Raw genomic sequence first — 25,252 nt, 5'->3', positions numbered from 1 at the left:
GGTTCTGGCAGTGTTACACCAGTCAACCATAACATTAACACTAACTACCTTTTTGTTTTCTTCCCTCGCCATATAGGAGCATAGTTCTGTAATTCCAGACTGTGGTCCTTTTGCCATGTTCCTCAATGTTGACCTCATGGTTCCCACAGGACCACCACAAAACAGGTATTATTTTGCCCATTTTTTCATGAAAATGGTGCTAATTTTGCCTCTGGGTAGTATTTAAAACTCTTAAAAGGAACTTTTATTTATTTTATTTTATTTTTAGGATTTTTTTTTACGGAGCACTTGTACTATTACTCAAGTCTCTCTAGTACTTTATACATGTCTATTGATTTATGAGTATTGAGAAAAAAATATGATCTTTCAAGTGAAGTTTATTAATGATTTCAAGTCCTCAGGGTTTACAGGGTGTGCGTGCAGTGCTTTGGACTTCACTGTCCACAATGCCCAGCTTGTGTGTTCAGTCTGTATAATGGACAGGACCATCTGTTAAAGTGTGCTGTAGCTGCATGCCAGCTTCTTGGAGCTTGTCCAAGCTTTTACGCACAACAGAACAGACAGTAAAACTGCTCCAGGTTAGCAATAGCTTAATGATTTTCCTGGCCAATATAAAACTCAGTAACTGAGAGAGTGCTGGAAACTGGACTTTTGCCTTTATGTAGTCTACCTCACCTTGTTCTTGTCCGTGCAGTGGCTTTGGTGTACAGAAGAATGTCTGGAAAACTCCAGCAGCTGAAGCAGCAGGTCTGCAGTGCTATTGATCAGTCCAAGGATAAACTCCATCAGCTAGGTACAGCCATATGGCGCTGCCCAGAGCTGGCATATGAAGAACGTCAGTCTCATGACATATTGGTGCGCATTTTCCAAAACAGATTTTCTTTGTTGCCACCACGTAATAGCTTAGAAAATATCTGGCCAGCGGCCAAACTTAATTGCCGAACCCCTGTCCTAGACTAATAAACTCAGGGACAAAAAAATAATGCACCAAGCAGATATTGTTGGAATTGAATTAAACTTGAAAAAAATGTGTTGTAATTATGGGATTTGTGCAGGCTCTAGTACTATGTTGGACCTCAACCCTCGATACATGAAATACAGCATACAGGTTCCATTATGGCATCCTGCAGCCCATTCGCCCTGAAGCTGGGCCTCCACTTCTTACACACTTGTAGGTTTCTCAAGCTGGCTCCCATCTGGTCCCATAAATGCTTGATTGGTGATGAATCAATAAAGGATGTGTTGTAGTCTGGTGGACACAATTCTGGGAAACCCTTGTTTTGTGTGGGCAAGCATTTTCCTGCTGAAAAACAAAAAACGAGACGCAACATATGACCGTATGCACACAATGTTGAGCTGTTAGTGTCCCTTATATCACTACTAGAGGTGACTGACTGTTGTATGCAATGACTTCCCAAATCATTACACCAGCAGTTGGGACAGTTTGTTCCTCCACAGGAAAAGCAGTATTGAAGAACTCACCACAAGGCCTCCATAGTAGGCACCTGGCTGTCGTCAGATCCCAAACCTTCTTGTGCATAGACCCAGTGTGTAATCATTTACGTACCTGCCTGAGCAAATCTGGGTTTTTTTTTTTTGTCAATGATTACTGCTTAGAGGCTAGGGGAGGGACAATATATTGATACCACAATATATCTTATTACCTGGCATTAAATAACAATACCTTCTATTAAAACATAGGTGCTCTAAACTCTTTAAGGCTATCTTCACAGAACTACATTCTGATTTGCAAATGTTTCCTAACTGCATATCCTTTCAGACCTTCCAATATGGAGCCACCTTCTGAGAATAGACTAATAGACAAAAACTGTTGCAGATTTTTGCAGATCTAAAGTGAAAATGGAACTTCATTTTTATCTCTCTCTCAGATATTTGTGCTTCAAGTTCTGTTTTTATTTTTGATGGCTAATTGTGTTTTTGTTTATAAAATATTGAAAGGTTGTAGAGGCCCTAGATTTTCCTTAAAAATATCTTATGGAAAATGAATAACTTAAATATTGTGACTGAGAACTCAGTAAATGAAGCAAGCTCTCTGAGATCCACAGCAGTGGTCCGTACATGCAATACTTCTACAAATCTCAAACCACAGTAAAAAGACAGACCTCCATATTAAGTTATGACACTGAGTATGACCCACTCTCTGTCATCTATAAATATAAAGAAAAAAAACGAACACTTTGTTTTTTTTGCAAGAATGTACAGTTCTTTTGTTTATGTTTATCTATAGATAACGTTGTGTCACACTGCCAGAAACCACACAATCATGGCTACTCAAGACTGCTTAATGTGCAACAAGACTAATGCTTCAAAATCTAGGCAAACGTAGGTTAGATTTTCACACTGCTTATTGGCAGCTATGAGCAAAATACTGTAGAAGCTACAATCTTCAGATATTGAAAAGGTCTTATACAATATGTAGAGAGTGTGTTATTAAAGCTCTGTATTTAATTGGCAGGTGACTGTTCTGGGAACTCCAGCAGAAGAGGATGGAGGGGGGAAGATTGACCTGCTGAGGGAGGGGGCCTTCGAGGGCCTGGATGTCGTGTTAATGGCCCATCCCTCTCAGGAGGATACTACTTATATTCCAGACGTGGCTGAACATGAGTAAATGCATATTCTATTACAGGATGGTGTCCCTAGGATGACCCATTACCCTCCTGTTATGTTGTAGGCCAAACTGACTACTTTGGAAGGGTTGGGGTTTAGGAAGTCTGCAAGAAGACCCAAAATCTAAATAAAAAAGTACAAAATAAGATTTAAAAATGTAAAACAGATGCTTATGTTTCTCCAACATACAGGAATAGGTGGGTGAAAAAATGGGGGGGGGGGGGACGACTTTAAGTTTTAAGTACTTAACACTGGGTCAATTTGGATTGGTTTAAGCTTCTATTACTTTTTAGCTACTTTACCTTTTAATACAAACCAAGAAACCACAGTCAGATACTAAAAATGCATTAGCAGTTCAACTATATTTGGTTTAAAGTGAATCTTTTTTTTTTCTTTTTCTTTTATTTGTCAGACCGGTCAGCCTTCACTGGAGTCTAAGGCCGCACTTTTTTGGATAAAAGTCATGACCCAGTCACACTATATAGTTTTCATGCCAAGCCATCTGCATGCCGTTGCTATCTCAGTGAAGCAATGCCCTGGCTCCTGACTCCCAGAATAGATTACAGGGCAAGGGGCCATATTGAGGCATGTTAGCACAGCGGCGCTGATTCTGAAATGGAGGTCACCACAACTAGGAAGTCAAATGATGATACAGAAATGTATGAGAGGCTACAGCTGCACCCCTCCACTGTCAGAATCCTTTAACCCCTTAACAGGCCTTGGCTTGTCTACGGGTGACAAGTTTAGGTGATACAAAACCCCTTTCTGTGCAGTAGAATACGTTATTAGCATCCTGAAAACTTTGAAGGCTTTGAAATCTCCTACAGGACACTTGGAGAAGCGTCTCCAACCTGTCCACTCTCTACTTCACTTAATAGTTCAGATCAACCACCGGTAATTAATCCCAAATTATTAAATAAAAAAAACACACATAAAAAACTAGACAACCATAACAAAATTAAAAATTTGAAGGACATTAAGTGTTTGATTTGCATTCAGTTTTTTAACAGTTGTAGATTTACCTCAGTATTCTTAAATATTTTCTATCACAATTCCAATTACTTTCTTGTGAAACATGAAACCTTTTCTTATGTAATGCTTGAAAATAAATCCTTTAGATTTACAGGGATTGGACAATGAAACGGGAATACCTGGTTTTAGACCACAATAATTTATTGTGGCGACAGACAGTTCTGGTGGAAACAGGAGAGTTGAGGTGCACATTGAATTCTGTCGTGATTTGAGCAGACGTGGTTTTATGTATTTTGGATACAATCCGGGTTAGCACCCGAACATCCCTTTCAGACAGCTTCCTCTTGCGTCCACAGTTAATCCTGTTGGATGTGGTTGGTCCTTCTTGGTGGTATGCTGACATTACCCTGGATACCGTGTCTCTTAATACATCACAAAGATTTGCTGTCTTGGTCACAGATGCGCCAGCAAGACGTGCACCAACAGTTTGTCCTCTTTTGAACTCTGGTATGTCACCCATAATGTTGTGTGCATTGCAATATTTTAAACAAAACTGTGCTCTTACCCTGCTAATTGAACCTTCACACTCTGCTGGTCCAATTTAGCTATGAAACCTCCCACACTAAAATGACAGGTGTTTCAGTTTCATTGTCCAACCCCTGTAGGTGTATAATATTAGGCAGAAAATAACAATGCTGGCCTGGTAAGGGGGTTAACTGCAGCTACTAACTGTGTCATTGTGTGTTATGTGTGTATCATTCTGTATTATACTTTTCAGTGTGGTGGTGAAGTACCATGGGCGTGCATCTCATGCGTCTGCATACCCCTGGGAAGGTGTAAATGCTTTGGACGCAGCTGTGATGGCTTACAGCAGCCTTTCTGTACTCCGACAGCAGCTCCGGCCTGACTGGAGGATCCACGGTGGGCAATTTCATTGTAGAGACACAAAATTGAAAAAAATATATTTAGCTTATTTTATCATACAGTGTCAGATTAACCACACAACTCTTTACTAGCCTCATAACTCCAGTGCAAAACCAAGGAAGTATACCTAAGACCATTACATATTTCTTTTGTTTTTTTAAAGCACTTTTTTTACATTCTACCAGTATCCATGGGAGAAAAAAAACAGTGCTGACCAAAAAGAATACAACAAACATCTTAACGATCCCCAGGACTGTGATGAGACATAAGTAGAACTTTGTGGATGGTATGTGTCCGGTTACATCTGGCATAAAACTAACACATAATTTCAGAAAAAGAACATCAAACTGAACATAAAACATGGGGGTGGTAGTTTGATGGTCTGGGGCTGCTTTACTGCTTCAGGACCTGGACAACTTGTTGCAAATAATAAACCATGAATTTTGCTCTCTACCAGAAAATACTGAAGGAGAATTTCCAACCATCAGTTAATGACTTTAAGCTCAGGTGTATTTTGGTTCTGCAGCCCTGAATGGCTAAAACAAAGTCTGATAAATTATCAAACTGTTTTTTTATATTTAATCAGGATACATTTGCCTTATACTGTATTTGCTTGTTAATCTGAGAAAAAAAATGTAAGTATGATTAAAAAAGCAAAAACAGAAGAAATCTGTAGTGGGGAAACATTTTTTATGAAACTATATTTTGCTTTTAAGTGGGAAAAGGTGTAAATGAAGATTAATATATCTGTGTTGGATTACTAATAGAAAACATGCCTGAAGCTTCTCCTTCTTTTTTGGTAATGCCTTAAATGTTCATATCAAACTTGCGTTTATTGTTACTATTTACAGTTCCCTTCTTAAGTTCTTCTTAAGCCTGAATCCTAAATGGCCCATTCATAAACAAACACTGAGGATCATAAACATCATATCTGCCTAATATGCTAGTGGAATGCCTTTAGTTTCTTAATTTAACCTAAAATGTCATCAGACTTTTACACCAGATATAAAAGTAAAATCATTATAACCAAATCAAACAAATAAAGTATTAGATGTTTAGTACATGAACCTATTATAGATTTGTCCTGTTTCTGTACCAGCATATCTGACAGATTGATATTTAAACATTTGAAGGCCAAGGCTACACCCTGTGTTCCCTGTGTCATTGTCCTTAAACAACCCTCAAGCAATGTGGTCAGTCCTGCTGAAACACACCATTGCCACTGGGGAATATCACTGACATTTACCTGGTCTACAATTATGTTTAGACATGTGTCATGTGTCAAATTGGCACCCATATGACTGCCTGGGACCAGGATTTTCCATCAGAACATTTTTCTCATCATAATACTCGTCTACTGACTTATTATTTTTTTGTCATTATATCCAGATGCTTGCATGGCTATTGCTGGAGCTTTTGAAGGAGGACAGTGGTTACCTGTCATGTCTGGTGCTGAAAGCACGTCTGTGTCTCCCACATCCAGCTCTATCTGCGATTCCCACAGTAACAACTACAATACCCAGAACGCACCACTCCATGACACAACACACACTCCCGATCACATGACACATCACATGACGCCACCAGGAAGCCCCGAGTACTGATTATCCACAGTATTTAAGGACCATGCTCACGCTCACACCTCGCCGAGTATCTGTTTGGTAATACCTGCAATACAAAGCGTTTCTCTTGCCCTTGCCTTTTTCCGTGTATGATCTTGTTTTTGTTTTCTACCGACTTTGATTTTTGCCTGCTCCCTTGTGTTGGATATCCGTGTATGACCTGGACTGTTTATAGTACTTTGGATTTTTGCCTACCCTGTTATACTGCCTACCCGTGTATGAACTCTGGACTGTCTTCCGGTTATGGTATGGTTTTTTCTACACTGTGTATTATTGGTACTGACCCTGTTTCCGTTGACTACCCCTGTCTGCTCTATAACTTTTACTAAAGTTATTTTATTGTATCTGCACCAGTCTCATTCCTGTCTGGCCCTGACAAGATACTCGGCCGTAATGACAGAGACTGCGGATACAGAGTCTATTAAGTCTGGTTTGGCTAACCAGGGTCGGCTTTTAGGTCAGCACCAGCAAACGCTCGCTGGTGTGACTCAAGCTGTTGACGAGCTAGCACGCCACCAGGTTAACCAACAGCAGCAGCTAGCCGAGATCATGAGTCATCTCCGGGGTTTATCCACCCAGAACCCCAGCCCAGTGGTTAGTCCTGTGGTCAGCCCTAACAAGACCACTACTCCCTTTTTCGCTGTCTGTAAACCCGAAGTCTATGACGGTGACACTGAAAAGTGTAATGGGTTTCTACTCCAGTGCTCCGTGTTTTTTAGCAACTCTCCACCTGCATCTGATAAAGCTAAAATCGGGTTTATAGTTTCTCGACTGTCTGGCAAAGCTTTGGACTGGGCTACAGCTATTTGGGAGAACATTTCTGAATCCAGCTACGACACTTTTTTGTCTATTTTTCGCAGCGTTTTTGATCATACACGCTATGGGCAATCTAGTGGAGAGCTCCTGATTAGCTTAAGGCAAGGTAAACTATCTGTAGCAGCCTTTGCTCTGGAGTTCCGTACGTTAGCTGCTAGCAGCGGTTGGAACGACCCTGCTCTCATTACCATGTTTCGACACGGACTTAACCCCGAGATTCAAAGAGAGCTTGCATGCAAGGACGACTCACTCACCCTGGATCAGCTTATCGCTCTGTCTATCCGTCTGGATCAGCTCCTTTCCCGAAAACCCAAAGCTGTTAGCCACACTCCTGTGGTTCGCCCTGTACTACTCCAGTCCGGGAATCCAGTTCCGGAATCTGCGCCTGCACCCATCTCTGAACCCATGGACATCAAACGATCCAGACTATCCGTCACTGAGAGGCAGCGTCGGATTCGCCTTCACCTGTGTCTCTATTGTGGTGATCCAGGTCATCTGAGAGCTAACTGTGACCTCCGGCCCAATTCTGCTCAAGCGTCTGCTCTGGGACAGCGTGTGGAGTACTCCACGTGCTAACGTGGTATGTACCCCTGTTTCTGAACTTATAGAAAAATGTTTCATGTTACCTGTTATTATTACCACTCCAACGGATGTGTTTTGTGTCTCAGCGCTTGTAGATTCAGGGTCGGAGGGGAACTTTATCAGCCTGGACCTGGTGGAGGAGCACGCTGTACCCACGAAGGATCTCCCTAAACCTATCTCCATCCATGCCATCGATGGAAAGACTGTACGCTCCAAACCCGTGACCCAGCAGACTCTTCCTCTCACCCTTCAGGCCAGCGCTCTGCATGTTGAACAACTCTCTCTCTACGTGCTCCCACGCACGGAGCATCCACTGGTTTTGGGAGCACCATGGCTAAAGACACACGACCCCGTCATTTCATGGAGCCTGGGAGACATCACTGCCTGGTCTCCTTTCTGTCGTGAGAACTGTTTATCTTTAAATTCTCTCTCTGTGCAATCTACCTCAGTTGAAAGCCCTAATTCTGTAGATTCCCCTGCTATTCCTTCCGAGTACTGTGATTTTTCTGACGTTTTTAGTAAATCTAAAGCTACTCAGTTACCTCCGCATTGCCCCTATGATTGCTCTATTGATTTAGTGGAGGGTTCAGTTCTGCCCAAAGCTCGTGTGTACCCACTCTCTCGTGATGAGGAGAAGGCTATGGAAGAGTATGTTAGTGAAGCTCTTGCGCAGGGTTTCATTCGCCCATCCAAATCCCCTTTTGGTTCCGGTTTCTTCTTCGTTAAGAAGAAGGATGGGGGTTTGAGACCCTGCATAGATTACAGAGGTTTAAACGACATTACCAAAAAATTCGCTTACCCGCTTCCGTTAATTCCAGCAGCTTTAGAGCAATTGCGTAATGCCGTATACTTCACCAAACTCGATCTCCGTAGTGCTTATAATCTCATTCGCATCAGGGAGGGTGACGAATGGAAAACAGCATTTTCCACCACCAACGGCCACTACGAATATCTGGTCATGAGTTACGGTCTCGCTAACGCCCCAGCCATTTTCCAGTCGTTTATGAATGACATATTTCGCGATCTAATTAATCACTCCGTTGTCCTTTTTATAGACGACATCCTTATCTACTCCCCAGATCTCCCCACACACATCCAGCAAGTCCGCCAAGTTCTCCAACGCCTGAGAGAACATAGCCTGTTTGCCAAAGCCGAGAAATGTGAGTTCCACACTCAAAGGGTCACATTTCTCGGCTACGTTATCAGTTCCTCCGGTGTCCTTATGGACGATGAGAAAGTAACTGCCGTTACTAATTGGCCTGTGCCCCAGACCATTAAAGAACTCCAGCGATTCCTCGGCTTCGCTAATTTTTATAGGCGGTTCATCCGTAACTTTAGCTCCATTGCTGCGCCCCTTACTGCCCTCACTAAGGGGGCTACTAAAATTCTGAAGTGGTCAACCGAAGCTGAGCGCGCTTTCTGTGAGCTGAAAGCTGCGTTCACTTCAGCTCCTGTACTTAGGCACCCTAATCCCGAGTTCCCCTTCGTAGTGGAAGTGGACGCTTCCGAATCGGGAGTTGGCGCGGTTCTCTCTCAGCGTAGTGGGTCGCCACCCAAATTGTTTCCTGTAGCCTTCTTCTCACGCAAGCTTTCCCCTGCGGAGCGTAACTATGGGATAGGGGATAGGGAACTTCTTGCTGTGAAATTAGCTCTAGAAGAATGGCGTCACTGGCTGGAGGGGTCCGTCCATCCGTTTACTGTGTATACTGATCACAAGAATTTGGAATACCTCCGCACGGCTAAACGACTTAATCCTAGACAGGCACGTTGGTCTCTTTTTTTTCTCTCGGTTTAACTTTTCGATCTCGTTTCGTCCGGGAAACCGTAATACTAAAGCTGATGCGCTGTCCAGGGTCTACAGCACTGTGGACAGCACATCCCAGCCCCAGGAGGCTGAACGCATCCTTCCTCCCTCTGTTCAGATCGCAGCCATTCAATGGGAGTTAGATGATCAGATTTGCCAAAGTAATGCTAATCAGCCCAATTCTGAGGACTGTCCTCAAGGTAAAACGTTCGTACCCGTTCAGTTTCGTGACAGGCTCATCACCTGGACTCATTCCGCTTTAACCTCCGGTCATCCCGGTGTCACACGCACTTTACAATTACTCTCTGCCCGTTACTGGTGGGATTCTATGCGTGCTGATGTTCACTCTTTCGTTACCTCCTGCTCTGTCTGTGCGCAATGTAAAACGCCTAAAACCCTTCCAGCCGGTAAGCTACTTCCTCTCCCTGTACCTGAGAGACCTTGGTCGCATATTGCTGTTGATTTTGTTACTGATCTGCCTGTATCTGAGGGTTATACTACTGTTCTCACTGTTGTTGATCGTTTTTCTAGAGGAGTTAAGTTTATTCCATTCCCAGCTCTGCCTACTGCCTTCCAAACTGCTCAGGCTATTTATATGCATGTATTTAGACACTTTGGTATCCCCGAAGATATTTTGTCTGACCGTGGTCCTCAGTTTACCTCTCGTGTGTGGAAGGCATTTTTTGAACATCTTGGTGTACATGTCAGTCTCACTTCTGGGTTCCACCCTACATGTAATGGTCAGTGTGAGAGGGTTAATCAGGAACTCGGGAAATTCCTCCGTACATACTGCTTCAAACATCCCACTGATTGGTCACAATACCTCATTTGGGCTGAAATAGCACAAAACTCATTAGTCAACACTACTTCTGGTCTCACCCCCTTTCAGTGTGTTCTGGGTTTTCAGCCTCCTCTAGCTCCTTGGACAGCGGTATCCACTGATGTGCCGGCTGTGGATGAGTGGATGAAGCGTAGTGAGCAGGTGTGGGAGGACACGCATCGTAAAGTCTCTGAGGTACTGCGAGTGTACAAGGAGCGTGCTGACAGACACCGTGGTGACAACCCCAACTACCAACCAGGAGATCGGGTGTGGCTTTCTACCCGGGATTTTAGGTTTGAGGGTAGTTGTAGGAAACTCCTGCCTAAGTTTATTGGTCCTCTTAAGATTTTGTCACAAATTAATGAAGTCACTTACAAGGTGGAGTTACCCCCTCAGTATCGTATTAATAACTCTTTTCATGTATCTCTCCTCAAGCCTATGGTCCCGTGTCCGCTCGCTGACGCTGCACCGGCTGATGTTCCACCCGCGGCTGTGGAGGGGGAGCGGTCGTCCACGTATGCTGTCCGGGAGGTGCTGGATTCACGCAGACGTGGGGGTGTACTCCAATACCTTATCGATTGGGAGGGGTATGGTCCGGAGGAGCGTTGTTGGGTGGCTGCCAAGGACGTGCTGGACCCTGCCTTGCTCGTGGAGTTTCATGCTCGTTTTCCTGGTAAGCCTGCTCCTAGGCCCCGTGGACGTCCAAAGCGTCCTCCGACCTCCTCTGCTCCAACTCGTCGGGTTTCTTGCTCTGGAGAGCCCCGTCTGTCCGGCACCTCCGCTACGACACCTGCACCTCCCGCCGGTACTCCCTGTCCGCCGGGTGGTCGTGGCCGGGGTCGGCCCCGTTCTGCCTCCGCTCCGGGTCCTTTGGGGGAGGGTACTGTCATGTCTGGTGCTGAAAGCACGTCTGTGTCTCCCACATCCAGCTCTATCTGCGATTCCCACAGTAACAACTACAATACCCAGAACGCACCACTCCATGACACAACACACACTCCCGATCACATGACACATCACATGACGCCACCAGGAAGCCCCGAGTACTGATTATCCACAGTATTTAAGGACCATGCTCACGCTCACACCTCGCCGAGTATCTGTTTGGTAATACCTACAATACAAAGCGTTTCTCTTGCCCTTGCCATTTTCCGTGTTTGATCTTGTTTTTGTTTTCTACCGACTTTGATTTTTGCCTGCTCCCTTGTGTTGGATATCAGTGTATGACCTGGACTGTTTATAGTACTTTGGATTTTTGCCTACCCTGTTATACTGCCTACCCGTGTATGAACTCTGGACTGTCTTCCGGTTATGGTATGGTTTTTCTACACTGTGTATTATTGGTACTGACCCTGTTTCCGTTGACTACCCCTGTCTGCTCTATAACTTTTACTAAAGTTATTTTATTGTATCTGCACCAGTCTCATTCCTGTCTGGCCCTGACATTACCATTGGCGCTCTGGTTGGGCTAATGGCTATAAAGGCCTGTAGCAATTCCTCAAGTGACCATCATCAACAGAAATTAAAATATTGAATATGATCAAAAAATTCGAACTTTATTGAAAAGTTTTAGTAATTAGGTTCAAAATGTGAAACTATTAAATACAAAGTTATCTATTTTAACACAGTTTATTTTTAACACAGTGTTTATTCATTTTATTATTGATGATTATGGCTTACAGCCAATGAAAATCCAAAAATCAGTGTCTCAGAAAATTAGAATATTATTAAATACAAAGTGATAAAAAAAAATTAAAAACAAAAGAAATCTGTAATGGGGGAAATGATCTTTTTTCTTCTGATAAATCTTACAGCACTTCATGCTTCCCTTTGCTGACAACTTTTCTCGAGATGCTGATTTCATTTTCCAGCAGGACTTGGCGCACTGCCCACACTGCCAACAGTATCAATTGGTCTTATATAATACTCAAATTTTCTAAAATGGATCACTCTGTGTATAATACATCTATATAACATATACGTTTTACATTTTGAACTGAACTTTTCAATGCTTTTCTAATGTTTTGGGATGCACTAGTACATGTTTTCATTGGACAGCAGTGATATATTTACACACTGTTGGCAGTTTATAAGTTGTCACTTCTTAGACCACTGTCAGTAGGTTCTCACCCCTGCAAACCAGGAGCAGCTCATAGGCCTTGCTATTTCAGAAATGCTCCAGCACAGTTGCCCTTTGGCTCTGGCCATAGTTGCTGACTTCTCACGCATCTAGTATGTCAACAACTGTTCACTGTGTAAACTGTGCCATAACTAGACATGCATAATCATCAATATTCACTTCATCTGTGATAATATTTTGGCCCACAGCTGTAGAATGAAGTATTGGCTCTTAAATGCTCTATTGTATGACATTTGTAGAGTAGTAGTAAATGCTGATCTGCTTAAGATTCAGCACCAAGGGGTGACCTTTGGGTTAAAGCTCAGTATGCACCAGGCAGCCAGCTGTCCTGCATTGTGTTACCTTAGAGCATGCAATGTGCCATAGAGCAAACTGTAGCATATACAATTAAACTGATTTAGCCATTAGGTCAAGTACCCACCTCAGATCAAATTAATTAAACTTTAATAAAGTCGAAATACCTTTTTTAAAGTTTGGACTCTAGTTGAACCTTTTAGTACAGTTGTTCTCAAGCTGTGGTATATTTTCCACTGGTAGTATGCCAGTTGATCTTAGAATATATGCTGCATGCACATTAACAAATTAAAAATAGAAATCTACAAACATTTTACCTGTTATTCATAATATTACATCTGTTTATAATACATCTGTTTGAGTTTTGCTTAACCTGTAATACCCTGTATGTAATCCCACCATTCAGTTATTTACTCTCATAAACACAGTAATATCATTATTACCATCAGTGTTATAGGCTTTGCAATGAAACCCTATGGAACTCCACAAGATATGCTAACCCAACCACTCATCAAGTAGTTCAAAGTAGTTTCTTCATTAAGATTAATAGCCCGAAAAACAATTAACTTAATTAATTAAGACACTGTAGTTTACAACACTGCACTTCCCATCTGATGTCTCAAGCTTTCTGAGATATTTCTGTATATATACTGTGTTTTAAAATGAAAAATATTCAATCATGACACAATGCTAAACACCAAAGTAGAAAAGAGTTGGGGCAGAAGGAAAAAATGCAAATTTCTTACCTTTAACTTTTATTTGTTTGTAAACAGTTTGAACCCACACTTTTTCATGTTTTATCTAGTCAACTTTATTTCATTTGTTAATATAAATCCATGCATTTCAGTCCTGCAACACATTCCAGAAAAAATTGGGATAGGGCAGTTTAGGGCTAGTAATGAGGTAAATAAACTAAACAATAAAGACATTTCAAACAGGTGAAGATAGGCGGAGGATCTTCAATTTGTAACAAACGCATGAGACAATGATTGGAACACTTAAAAACAAAAATATATAATGAGAATATCATGAAACCATTCAAGGAGTCAGGAGGAATTCCAGTGCATAAAAGGAAAGGGCACAAGACTAAACAGAACACCTGTGATCTCTTACCCCTCGGGCGGTATGGCATCAATAATCGTCATTTAACAAAAGCAGATAGAACCATACGGGCAAGGGATGACTTAAGCAAAACTTTTGACAAGCACTACAGTACAGAGTTACTACATTCATCAATGCCAGGTAAAACTTGATTGCGCAAAACAGAGCCTTTTGTTAACCATGTCCAGAAGCAGCATCGACTTTTCTGGAATCTGGGGCATCTGGGACTGACCGGCACTCAGTGCCAACATGTATTGTATTTTTTAAAGAAATGAGCTCTGTGGGCTCTGAATCAGAGAAAAGCACCATCCAGGCTGTTATCAGCAGCTAGCCCAAAAAACAGGGTCAGACCCTGTCATGGTATGAGGGTATGTCAGCATTAAGACAAAAGAAACTATGAGATTTAAAGCAAGAACATATGCTGCCCTCGAGACCACATCTTTTTCAGGGGTGCCAATGCTTTTTTCAACAAGACAATGCAAAACCAAGTGCTGCACACATTACTAAGACATAGCTGTTTAAAAAGAGGGTAGGAGTGCTGAACATTCCTGCCTGCAGTTGTGACCTTTCCCCAATATAAAATGCACACCTTATTACGTGTTTGCAGAAAGAATAATACAAAATATTTTAGCATTATACAAACATTTTAGCACTTGGTAATATAGTATATTATATTATAGTATAGTATATTAATAGCTTAAATTAAATTGAGCAGACAAAACATGAAATATCTTGGGTTCATATTGTCTGCTGTCAAATAAAAGTTAAAGCCAATGGGAGAAAAACTGCATTTTTGGTGATTGTAGCTTGTAGACTGTAAAATCAGGCAAGCTCTACACAAATGGTAAAGAAAAACTAGCAATTTGAGACTACTATGTTTTATGTTTTGTTGTTTGATCCTTTGTCCTACTATCATATTTCTGTATAGCTCATTTGTGATAAAAGCACTATATGTAAAATGATATTTGATGGCATTTGTTCCTGTGAAATGACTTGTAGATGATACTTGGACATCAAGCATTTATTAACATAGGACTTTATGTTTGTGAGACTCAGTTCTTCTCTTTCTTTGGTCTTAAATTATTTCTTAATTTATGAAGTAAGAGTTGTGAACATCAGTAAGGTTCTAGAAACTGATTTGTGGAGTAAGAACTATTGTCTAAGTGATGTAAATCATATGAGGCCATGTATTGGCATGTCTTACAGGTATCATAAAGCACGGAGGAGTGAAGCCCAACATTATCCCTGATTACACTGAGCTGGAGTATTATTTACGCACCCCCTCCCACCGGGACCTGGCCACTATCAGAGCCAAGGCGGAGGCCTGCTTCAGAGCTGCTGCCATGGCAACAGGCTGTGAGGTCAGTGTGCTGCTGGATGCTCTCCTGTAAACATATTAATGTCCACTCTGTAGCAGAGCTGAGCCGAGTGTAGAGTGTAGTGTGTTTCAGAGTGTCAGCTGGCCATAGTGCAGCGGGCTCAAACTCGATTAGCACACAGGCAGCATGAAACTGAAATAGAAGACAGCCACCTGCTGCTCTGCTTTTTCACAAGCTGACTGAAACTATGCCCTGTTCACTGTATCCTGCACGCTGTATCGCTTTGTGTTTATTGCATTTTTGTATCAGTGATCAAAACAACAGTAGAGGACAGACAAGTACAATCCCATACAATATACAATTACAATATACAAGTACAATATTACATCTATTTTGTGATTTTTGTTTGTGACACATAGTAGACTTGTTTCTGTATAGTTAGTTTTATAGACAGTCTAATATGAATGTTGTCCATCAGCTTTCAACCAACAATCAGACAGGCTGCAACTTAGTTATTGGTTACTTGGTTATTAGTATAGTTACATGTCCATAGTGACATGTTCCACATGTCTATTGACATTATAAATATTGACATTAAATTAAACGGTTGGTTCAGTTTTTCACTTTTCAAAAATCTACTCAGTTGTTCACTATAATGTTTCAAAATGTTATTATTGATGGGATATAATAGTTATAATTTCGAAATACTTGGAATAAAATCTTCATACATTTACATCTATTGAACACAGAGAAAGTAAATATGCACTCTCCTCTAAAAGTATTGTAATAGTGAGGCCAATCACTTTATTTCGGCTGTAGACTGAAAATGGTTCAGATAAAAGGTGCTCAACTTATGAACTGTGGATCAGATCCAGATATAAATACCAGGAAATAAAAGCTGAAGTGTTGATTTTTATTTTATTTCAATTGTATCTTTTATCATGTCAAATTCCATTAATTTTAGAGGATCGTGTCACGCCCTCACTCTGTTTCCCTGTGTTTCTGCCTTTCCCAGTGTGTTTTCCCAGTTATTTTCTGTCACGTGTCTGTAATTTGTAACTCCGCCCCTCGTTACCTGTCTCCCCAGGTGTTCATTGTTTCCTGTTTGTATAAATAGTCCCCTTTTGTCTGTGTTTTTTCGTCGGTCTTTGCACCCTCTCATGTTGTTTGTTGTTCCACGTTTATCCTAGCTCTAGTTTCCTTGCTCCGTGTTAATCTCTGTGTTTATCTTAGTTTACTTCCCTGCCCTGTTTAGTTTAAAATTTATTCTGTTCTGTTTGTTTCTTAGTTTATTTCTCCTTGTTTGTTTGTTAGTTTATCTCTTGTTTGCTCCTTGTTTATTTCGTTGTTTATTGCTCCCAGTTTATTCCTTTGTTTATTATCATTACCCCTCGTTAGTTTTGGTTTGTTTCTTTGTTCTTTGTTTACTCGTTTATTTTTTTTTATTTGTTATTTATTTAATAAAACCCCCCTTTTACCTGCTTTTACGTCCGCCTCCTCGTCATCCTGCCTGCAAACTCTGACAGGTAATATACAGTAGATATTAAGATATAAGGTTTTTGTGTCACAGTGACAGTATCAAAGACTGTAAAACACAGAAAGGTTGCACAGGTAAATTGGATTCTACCTTCTACAAATTTTAGACTATTAGACTATTTTATGAAGATTACAGTTAACGTTCTTAGGAAACTTTTTTGACATTTTAAACATTCTGGTAGCATTGCTGCAACATCACATTTGTCAGTGTTTTCATTTTTAGTTTTGGCAATGTTATTTTGATATTTCCATAATGTTAGTATTTGTCTAGCTGGTAAAGTTATGTAAGAAACATTCTAATGATGTTGTGATGCTTGTTGTGATTTTAGAATGTTCCTGGAACATTATTTTTGTAACGTTAACCTTCCTGGAATCTTTTCCAAACGTTGCTAAACGTTTTTAAAACATTATTTGTTAGCTGGGTTTTTATGTGGTTTTTATGAACTTTCAGGTGTTTTCCATGGTTTTACTAGTTGGCTGATATTTAAGCAATAGAACAAATGATTGCTATGGTGTTGGTAATTACCATAGCAACCAGTTGCCAGCTATGGTATCCCAGGTATATGCTCTGGTGTTGTACGCATGGATGCTACAGTATGGGAAGGTGATTGCTATAGTATTACAGGCAGTTACCAGGTTGATGCTTAGTGGTTGCTAAAGTGTTGCTAGGTGGTTACTAGGCATCTGCTATGGTGTCTCAGGTGGTTGCGCAGATGTTGTGCAGTGGTTGCTGTTGTACCTCATGTTGGTGGCTGTGATTTCACCTGTGCATGTAATATGTAGTATTTTGTAATATTTAGCTGTGTTTTGATCAGTGTACAAGCGTGCCTACTAGTGTAGCAGCATTCAAACACCAAGTGTGCTAAATGGAACACAGCCATATTTTGGTGGTGTAAACAGGAATCACATGGTGCTTGTTTCCATGGTGATGACTGCACGCTGATTGAGCTCTTTATAGATTTTTGGCTACACTTCTCCAGTTTTCACACATGAGAACATGTGAAAATGCAGATAGCACTACTCCACACTGCTACGGTACTGTCATAATGAGGATACTGAATATCATATTAAAATTAACCTCTAAGTTAAAAATGCAGTGAATGACATTGACATTGGATAGGATGCTGCAGAGCTGTTAATAATAATAAAAAAACATAAGTAGCTCTAAAAAAATAAGAGAACACTTCAGTTTCAGTTATAGGTAAATGTTTGAGTAATATGTACATTGTTGTTTTATTCTATAAACTACAGACAACAATTCTTCCAAATTCCAAATAAGAATATTGTCATTTAGAGCATTTATTTGGCTGAATGGTTGAAATAACAAAAAAGATACAGAGCTTTCAGACCTCAAATAATGCAAAGAATTCATATATGAATTCATATTCATAAAGTTTTAAGAGTTCAGAAATCAGTATTTGGTAAAATAACTTTAATCACAGTTTTCATGCATCTTTGTTGTATGATGTTCTCCTCCACCAGTCTTACACACGGCTTTTAGATAACTGCATGCCACTTTTTGATGGTTGTGATCATCAATCTTCCTCTTGATTATATTCCAGAGGTTTTCAATTTGGTAAAATTAAAGAAACTCATCATTTTTAAGTGGCCTCTTATTTTTTCCAGAGCTGTATAAGAAAATATAGAATAAATGCATGTTATTTCACTGTTTAAAAGCACAAGGCATTAGTATATCAAGTAAAAATACACAGAAATGTGTTACTATTTAACATATGGACATTAAATAAGATGAGAATCCTATCAATCTGAATATAAGGTGAGTGGGGAGAGAGTCTTGGTGGGTGCAGTGTGACAGCAAGTAAAACACAGGGTGCAGAGTGAGTTTGTATGGGGGTGATGATTATATCTTGTATAGTTACTCTGGTGAGATGAATTATGATGGACTATGGACTGATACACTGTTTAGCAGCCTAATTACCTGGGGAAGAAGCTGTTTCTGTTTCTTCTTGCTTCTGGTCTTCATGCTTCTGGGCCCATATTTATCAAACTTCTTGGAGTAAGAATGCTTATCCAGGATCAGTTAAAGTGTACTGAATTCTGTCAAACTGATATCAGTACTTTGACTCTGAGATGCTCAATAAATGAAACCCCTGTACCGACTGAAGAAGGCAGTGGTTTGGTTGGAGTTCTTAGAATCCTCCTGGCCGATACGAGACAGTGTTTAGTTTATAAATTGAGAAGGTTTGGGAGCTGAACCGCCGTGATACCCAGGTGGTGATGCAGCCTTTCAGAATGCTCTCCACAGTGCAGGAGTTGGAAGTCCTGAAGATGCAGGTAGACAAACAAATTAAGCCTTATAAGTGGGCTCAGTCTCAGGACACATTTAGGATGCTTTTCTGGCCTCAGTTTGAAGTGACCTTTAAGTAAAATTTTCCTTTTTACAGGTTGAGGTCCTGTTTGCAAAGAACGAGTTTTATGAAATCCTGAGGAACCGCACACTGGAAGACCTGTATGAAGAAAATGGAAAAGCCTTAGGCATGAAGTTTATCACAGACGACTCCTCTGGTAAGACCAAAACACCACATATCACACCTTTAAAAGATTAATGTTGCTTTGGATGAGTTAGCAACCAACAATATGAACCCAACGAAATCAAACTTGCTTCAATATAGTTCATAAATGTTTGACAGCTGTTTGTTTGTTTGTTCGTTCAAAACATCTGGGGAGCCACCATCACCCTAATCATGCTACTCTAGCACATACAGTGAAGAAAATAGTTATTTGATCCTTTGCTGATTTTGTAAGCTTGCCCACTTACAAAGACATGAACTGTCTATAATATTAGGGGTAGGTTAACAGACAAAATATTTAAAATAAAATCCAGAAAATTGTATAAATTATATAAATTTACTTCAATTTTGCAGAGAGAAATATTTAATCCTTCAGGCAAACCAGATTTAATACTTGGTGGCAAAACCCTTGTTGGCAAAACAGCAGTTTTTTGTAGTTGATGATGAGGTTTGCACACATTACAGGAGGAATTTTAGTTCACTCCTCTTTGCAGATCATCTCTAAATCATTAAGATTTGAGGCTGTCGCTTGTCAACTCAAAGCTTCATAAGTTTTCCCTCCAAAGGTTTTCTATGGGATTAAGTTCTGGAGAGTTCTGGAGTCCTTAGCAGAGAAACACCCCCAAAATATATTGTTCCCACCTCCACTATTAACCTGAGATCATTACCAAGTTCCCCCGGTGTAGTTTCAGGCTGATCTCCCACCTTCCTCACTTTCAAGGACACCCCACGAGGTGAGATTTTGCTGATGACAGTCATTTTGTGTTTCTCCTATTTTCTTACTATTGCACCAACAGTTGTTTTCTTTTCACCCAGTGTCTTACTTATGGTTTTGTAGCCTATTCCAGCATTGTGCAGGTCTATGATCTGGTCCCAGACATCTTTAATAAAACTCTTTGGTCTTGCCCATGTTGTGGAGGTTAGAGTCAGAGTTAGAGTGGACAGAAGTCTTTTATACAGGTGACAATTTAAAATAGCTGTCTTTAATGCAGGTAATGAGATCATTAGGAGTGTCTAACTGGTCTTTAGGAGCTAGAACTCTTAATAATTGGTAGGGGATCAAATACTAAATAATTTTATATAAATTATACAATGTCATTTTCTGGATTTTATTTGTGATATTCTATCTCTTACTGTTAAAATAATAATAATAAAAAAGATAGACTGTTAATGTATTTGTCTGTGGGCAAAAATCAGCAAGGGATCAAATAGTTATTTTCTTCACTGTATTATTGTGCGTTTTAAGGTTTAACAGCTTAAACCACAATGAAATGATACTGCATCCTTTATACTTTGCCTCAACTAACCATTATTGCTGGCAGGTCACTATTTTTAGTTGCTTATTGCCAAATGCCAATTGTGGCAATAACTACTACTACTAACCCATGTCAACATGCTCATGTAAGTCTCACATTGTTGAAATGTGGGCTATGTAGGCTCCAGGTGGTCATGATCTGTGGGTAGATTTGTACTTGCTTTGTTACTGGGACTCTTTTGGGCTTCTCAAAAGTGCACTATCATTACAGCCCACCTACATCTATCAAAGGCCTCAATTAGGCCCTGTGCACAGTGTACAGCCCAAATGGTGTCTAGGTTTAACCCCTCCTGGTCCCATCACTGACCCTGACATGCATATTCTGGGAACCAGTTAAACTTTTCCTGTTGGGCTTCCCATAGAGACACTACATATCTGGAACTGCAACTGCAGCATATAACTTTGTTCACTTTAAACCTGATTGATTCTTAAGGACTACTAATGCATTTTGCCCAGCAGTAAGTTAACAGATCAATGAAAGCATTATATCACATTAATATTTACCGTAATTTAAATAATTAAATGCATAAATGAAGCAATGCTGGGGGTTTTCTGGCTTAGATGTGGTCATGACTTTTTATTTCTATCATTATGTACAAGTCATCAGGGCACGTATTACCACAGGGGGAAATAATTTTTATGCAACTAAGCATTTTTAAGTTGGACATGATTTTGCATGTTTAGACATCCATCTTTTTAAATAACTTCAATTGTATATTTTTTTAGTCAGACAAATATATTATTTAAGATTTTAAAAGTTACTAAGAAAAATATTACTAATTAATTAATTAATTAATTCATATATATATATATATATATATATATATATATATATATATATATATATATATATATATATATATATATATAATTTTTTTTTTTTATTCTGCTGCAGCAGCTCTTTTGGGAAACTGAATCAGATAGACTAGGTACTGGTCACTACGCACATCAGAGACTCTTGTCCATATATTTTCATAAACCAGATAGATTTATTTAACATAAACCTACCTCAGAAATATTTGGATACAATAACATTCATATGTGTACAGTACTGATTTTACAATTTTATTTTTATATATATATATATTTTTTCATTTCATTTATCTCTTGGCTTATATTGCATTTCAGTGCTCTTTATTTCTTTAACACTTTTAACTATATTCTTATTCTATTTATTGTTTATTGTACCTTCTTTCGTAGTGTAATGTTTGTCAATAGTCTGTGTAATTATTACATGTTATACATGTGTTGCTCCCACCAAGCCTAATTCCTTGTATGTGTAACATACTTGGCGGAATAAAGTGATTCTGATTCTGATTGTGACATACCACCACAAGAAAACAGGAACACGTCACAATATTTTAAATTGTGTATGTTATAATCATATCATATACGATGAAGTGATTACTTATAAGGTGCCAGAGTAACCTGTTGGTCAGTGTTATTCCACTTTTTCCTCCACATGATGGGGTTATTTTTAACTTAATAAAGATTTTTTTTTTATTATTCTCTTCTGCTCTCAGTTTGAAAAGTTATTTTTGCTCAAAAGTAACATAACTGTATCCAATCAAATGTGCTTGTATTCATTTTATAACTGGTCTAACTGTACAACAGTTCAGAGCACTGTTCTCTCTGCAGGCTCTACAGATTTTGGGAACGTGACTCACTCTGCTCCTGGAATTCACCCATATTTCTACATTGGCTCAGATGCACTGAATCATACTGAGGAATACACAGCTGCTTCAGGTGAGTGTGAAAAGAAAGGGGACAGCTCCCTCTGCCAGTGTAACAGTGTTACTGCATGTGTTACAGCACTGAAGGGTTCTTCTTCTGTGTAACAGAGTTCATATATATATATACATGTTTTATTGTTAGAATTCCCCAAAATTCTTCTCCCTATGTTTGTCTTCTTTCCCTCTTTTAAATATGTGTGTGTCATATTTTTCATGCACATCATTATTATCATCATATGGTGCAAACAACAGGATTTTAATGTTGTTTTATATTTCGATAATTAAAAGTGTAATTAAATACTGTATGACTGTAGGGTTTACTGCCCTTTCAGTAATGTTGAAGACAAGGATGTTTAGACAAATACGAATTTGCTCCAAAATTGTACTTGCCACTTTTTCACTTTAAAGCAGATTATAGGAAAAGAAAGGGCAAGACTAGTGAGGGGAAAAATTGTCTGATCAAACACATATTTTACTAAGAATACTGTATGTTTTTTAACCTTCAAATAACCAATTTAGAGTACCAAAGCTTGAACAGGCTTAGGAACTCCTTTATTCCTCAGTCTGGACGATGTGATAGTGACGATATTAGGTGTGGATGTTTCATTTGAGTGTGAGGGTATATAAGAGGAATATGATTTGTGTTGGTGTTTTTTGTGTGTGTGCGGGTGGTGGTTTGGGATACATGTAACCAAATTTGTGTCATTTGTATAATATGATGCGTATGATACACTGTACACTTTTGAGTGACGCAAGCCACATTTCAGATAACTCTAAAAATAAAAGTTTCTTGTATTGTATAAACAATTCATACGTAATAATTTAGCACATCAGTGAAAGCTCTTGTAGATGTGCTGGGTTAATTTTGGAGAAAAAAATATCTATTTTTAAAAGTGCATTTTTAGTTACACGTGCCTTTTTAAATTTTATGACAATTAAAATGCTTTAATAAAATGTTTTGTGTTCCACAGCATTAGTTTTCACTCGATTCCTTACACAAAATGTTACGATACAAGTTGTGTCATTAATGTAACGTTGGGACTTAAAATAATCTTAAAATACAGTCATTTGCTCTTTTCATCACAATTAGAAGAGAGCTAGAAATGAAATGATTTGTTTCAATATCCTTAACTTGGCCTGGGCTCTCGTGTGTTAAGCTAGTGCAGTATTAATCGCTGGCATACTATTGAACAGTTGGTTTATTTTAACAGTGTTTTATTTTATTCAGATGATGACTGTGGGCAAGTCTTTGTGATGGCTGGGAGCACCAGTCAGAAATGTGGAACCTTCTAATCTTTTTAAAATACAATACCTTTTTTTTGTACTAGGTTCCTTGTTTTGTTGACATTAAGAATAAACCAGTTTAAACCTAAGTTCAAAATTTTAAAAAAGTTTAAAGCAGTGATATGTTTAAAAATAAATTAATTAACATTTCAATAATCATGTTTTATTACTTCAGTATGGAAACCCATTCCCGCCACCTAAAAAAAATAAATGTAGCACATTTTTTAAATTACAATTAAGTAAACTGCTTTCTCAATATTTTAACATACTAGGTCATTATTTTGAGATAGTAAATCATTATATAAAGAGTTGACTTATGTTGTTCCACATCGCTTTTCGACCTTATTATTCAAGTGGTGACACATATATAACACACAGCATTGTCGGAGCCACAGCCACACTCTTCAACACACTAAAATAGAATGTGTTATTAAATTAATCTCTTCTTTTCGGAGGTCTGGAGGCTTATTTTGATATTGTGTGGTTCATCTAAAAGCAGCAATATTTCATGATTTGTGAATCTATGTCTGAAGTAATCCTCAATAACAGTATCCATTTTGTGTCTTTGTCTCACCTGCTTCTGTCTCTGAACAGTCTACTTGTATCCCAAAATAATGACTTACTACCTCAAAATATTGGAATAGTATATCAAAATAATGACTAAGTATCTCAAAATACTGAGACAGTATTTCAAAATAGTGACTTAACCCTTGTGTGGTGTTCAGGTCCGTTTTCATTTTTCATCAAATGATACTAAAAAAAAAAAAAAAAATTCTAACTCAAACTCATTGGCATTGGCTAATTGTTTGTGAAAAACATATATCAAAACACATTTTCACACCCAAATTTCACAATTCACAATTTAAAATTTTCTACTCTATTTTCTTTTACATTTTATTAAAAAACTAATAAAAAAAGAGTAGCACTTTTTGAAAGAAATGTAACATAAGAAAGGTAAAGGGCAAATATTAACCATGTAAACTGTTTATATTGCTTGCAATTCAGGTGAAGCAAGCATGTGTAAAGCACTTTAAAAATTGCTTAATTTTGCTGAATTAAATACAAAGTAACAAAGTAAACGAGTAACAAAAAATGAACACCACACAAGGGTTAATATCTCAAAATATTGAGATTATTGAGATTTATTGAGATTGAGGGAAATATAAAAAAAAAAGAATGTGCTGAATTATTTTTATTTTTGTAGGTTGCCGGGAATGGGCTTTAATACTTCAGGTCTGTAATTAAGTGCATTGATATATTTGTATTTTGATGCCTGCAGGTGCAGATGAAGCTCTGTTCTTCACCCTCCGTGCTGCCAAAGCACTGGCAATGACAGCAGTGGATGTGCTCTTCAGCCCGAGTGTCCTAGAGAGGGTTAAGCAGGAGTTCACAGAGGCTAAACTCAATGAAGAAAGAGGCCTGAGGAACACGCCCACCAAGGAGGACCAAGTAGAATCATCAAACACCCACACTCAATAAAGTTCAGGAAAGAAATGATTTGTGCCCTCCTTTCTTCCTAACTGAATTAGGTGCTCAGTCTGACCTGGTCTGCACTGAAGATATAAGGATAATGTACAGAGTGATTCTAGGATCAGAGATTTAGGGGTGCTGAAATTGCCGAAATTGAGGCGAGTTCCCAGGAGGAGTGGGTCATATTAGAAGGAATGCAATAATTTGTATTTTAAATCAGACACACAAAGCTATGTTATACAGGGGCAGGTGTGTTACTTTCAATTTAAACATATATTCAACAGATAAGATGACAAAACTGTTGGAGGTACATTTTTATGGAGAAGAATTAGTGCCAAATTGAAAAGCAAACCCTACTGTG

General features: G+C 39.1%; 1 protein-coding gene across 1 annotated transcript; it reads left to right on the top strand.

Moving 5' to 3' along the window:
* The first annotated feature begins 485 nt into the window (after positions 1 to 485).
* LOC103030685 (xaa-Arg dipeptidase) lies at positions 486 to 24,915 on the top strand. Its single transcript, XM_049463678.1, has 7 exons — positions 486 to 959; positions 2,458 to 2,625; positions 4,379 to 4,521; positions 14,910 to 15,064; positions 18,964 to 19,084; positions 22,043 to 22,150; positions 24,701 to 24,915. The coding sequence occupies exons 1-7, from the start codon at positions 715 to 717 to the stop codon at positions 24,898 to 24,900; spliced, it is 1,140 nt and encodes a 379-aa protein (XP_049319635.1). The 5' UTR covers positions 486 to 714; the 3' UTR covers positions 24,901 to 24,915.
* Positions 24,916 to 25,252: the final 337 nt, after the last annotated feature.

This window comes from Astyanax mexicanus, chromosome 1 (genome assembly GCF_023375975.1).
Source record: "Astyanax mexicanus isolate ESR-SI-001 chromosome 1, AstMex3_surface, whole genome shotgun sequence".
Lineage (NCBI taxonomy): Eukaryota > Metazoa > Chordata > Actinopteri > Characiformes > Acestrorhamphidae > Astyanax > Astyanax mexicanus.
This window is presented reverse-complemented; position numbering and strand designations above follow the sequence as displayed.

Coding starts and splice junctions, on each gene's coding strand:
- LOC103030685 (XM_049463678.1), top strand. CDS start 715: ATGTCTGGAAAACTCCAGCAGCTGAAGCAGCAGGTCTGCAGTGCTATT. Junction 2,626..4,378: donor CCAGACGTGGCTGAACATGA/GTAAATGCATAT, acceptor TATACTTTTCAG/TGTGGTGGTGAAGTACCATG. Junction 19,085..22,042: donor TATCACAGACGACTCCTCTG/GTAAGACCAAAA, acceptor TTCTCTCTGCAG/GCTCTACAGATTTTGGGAAC.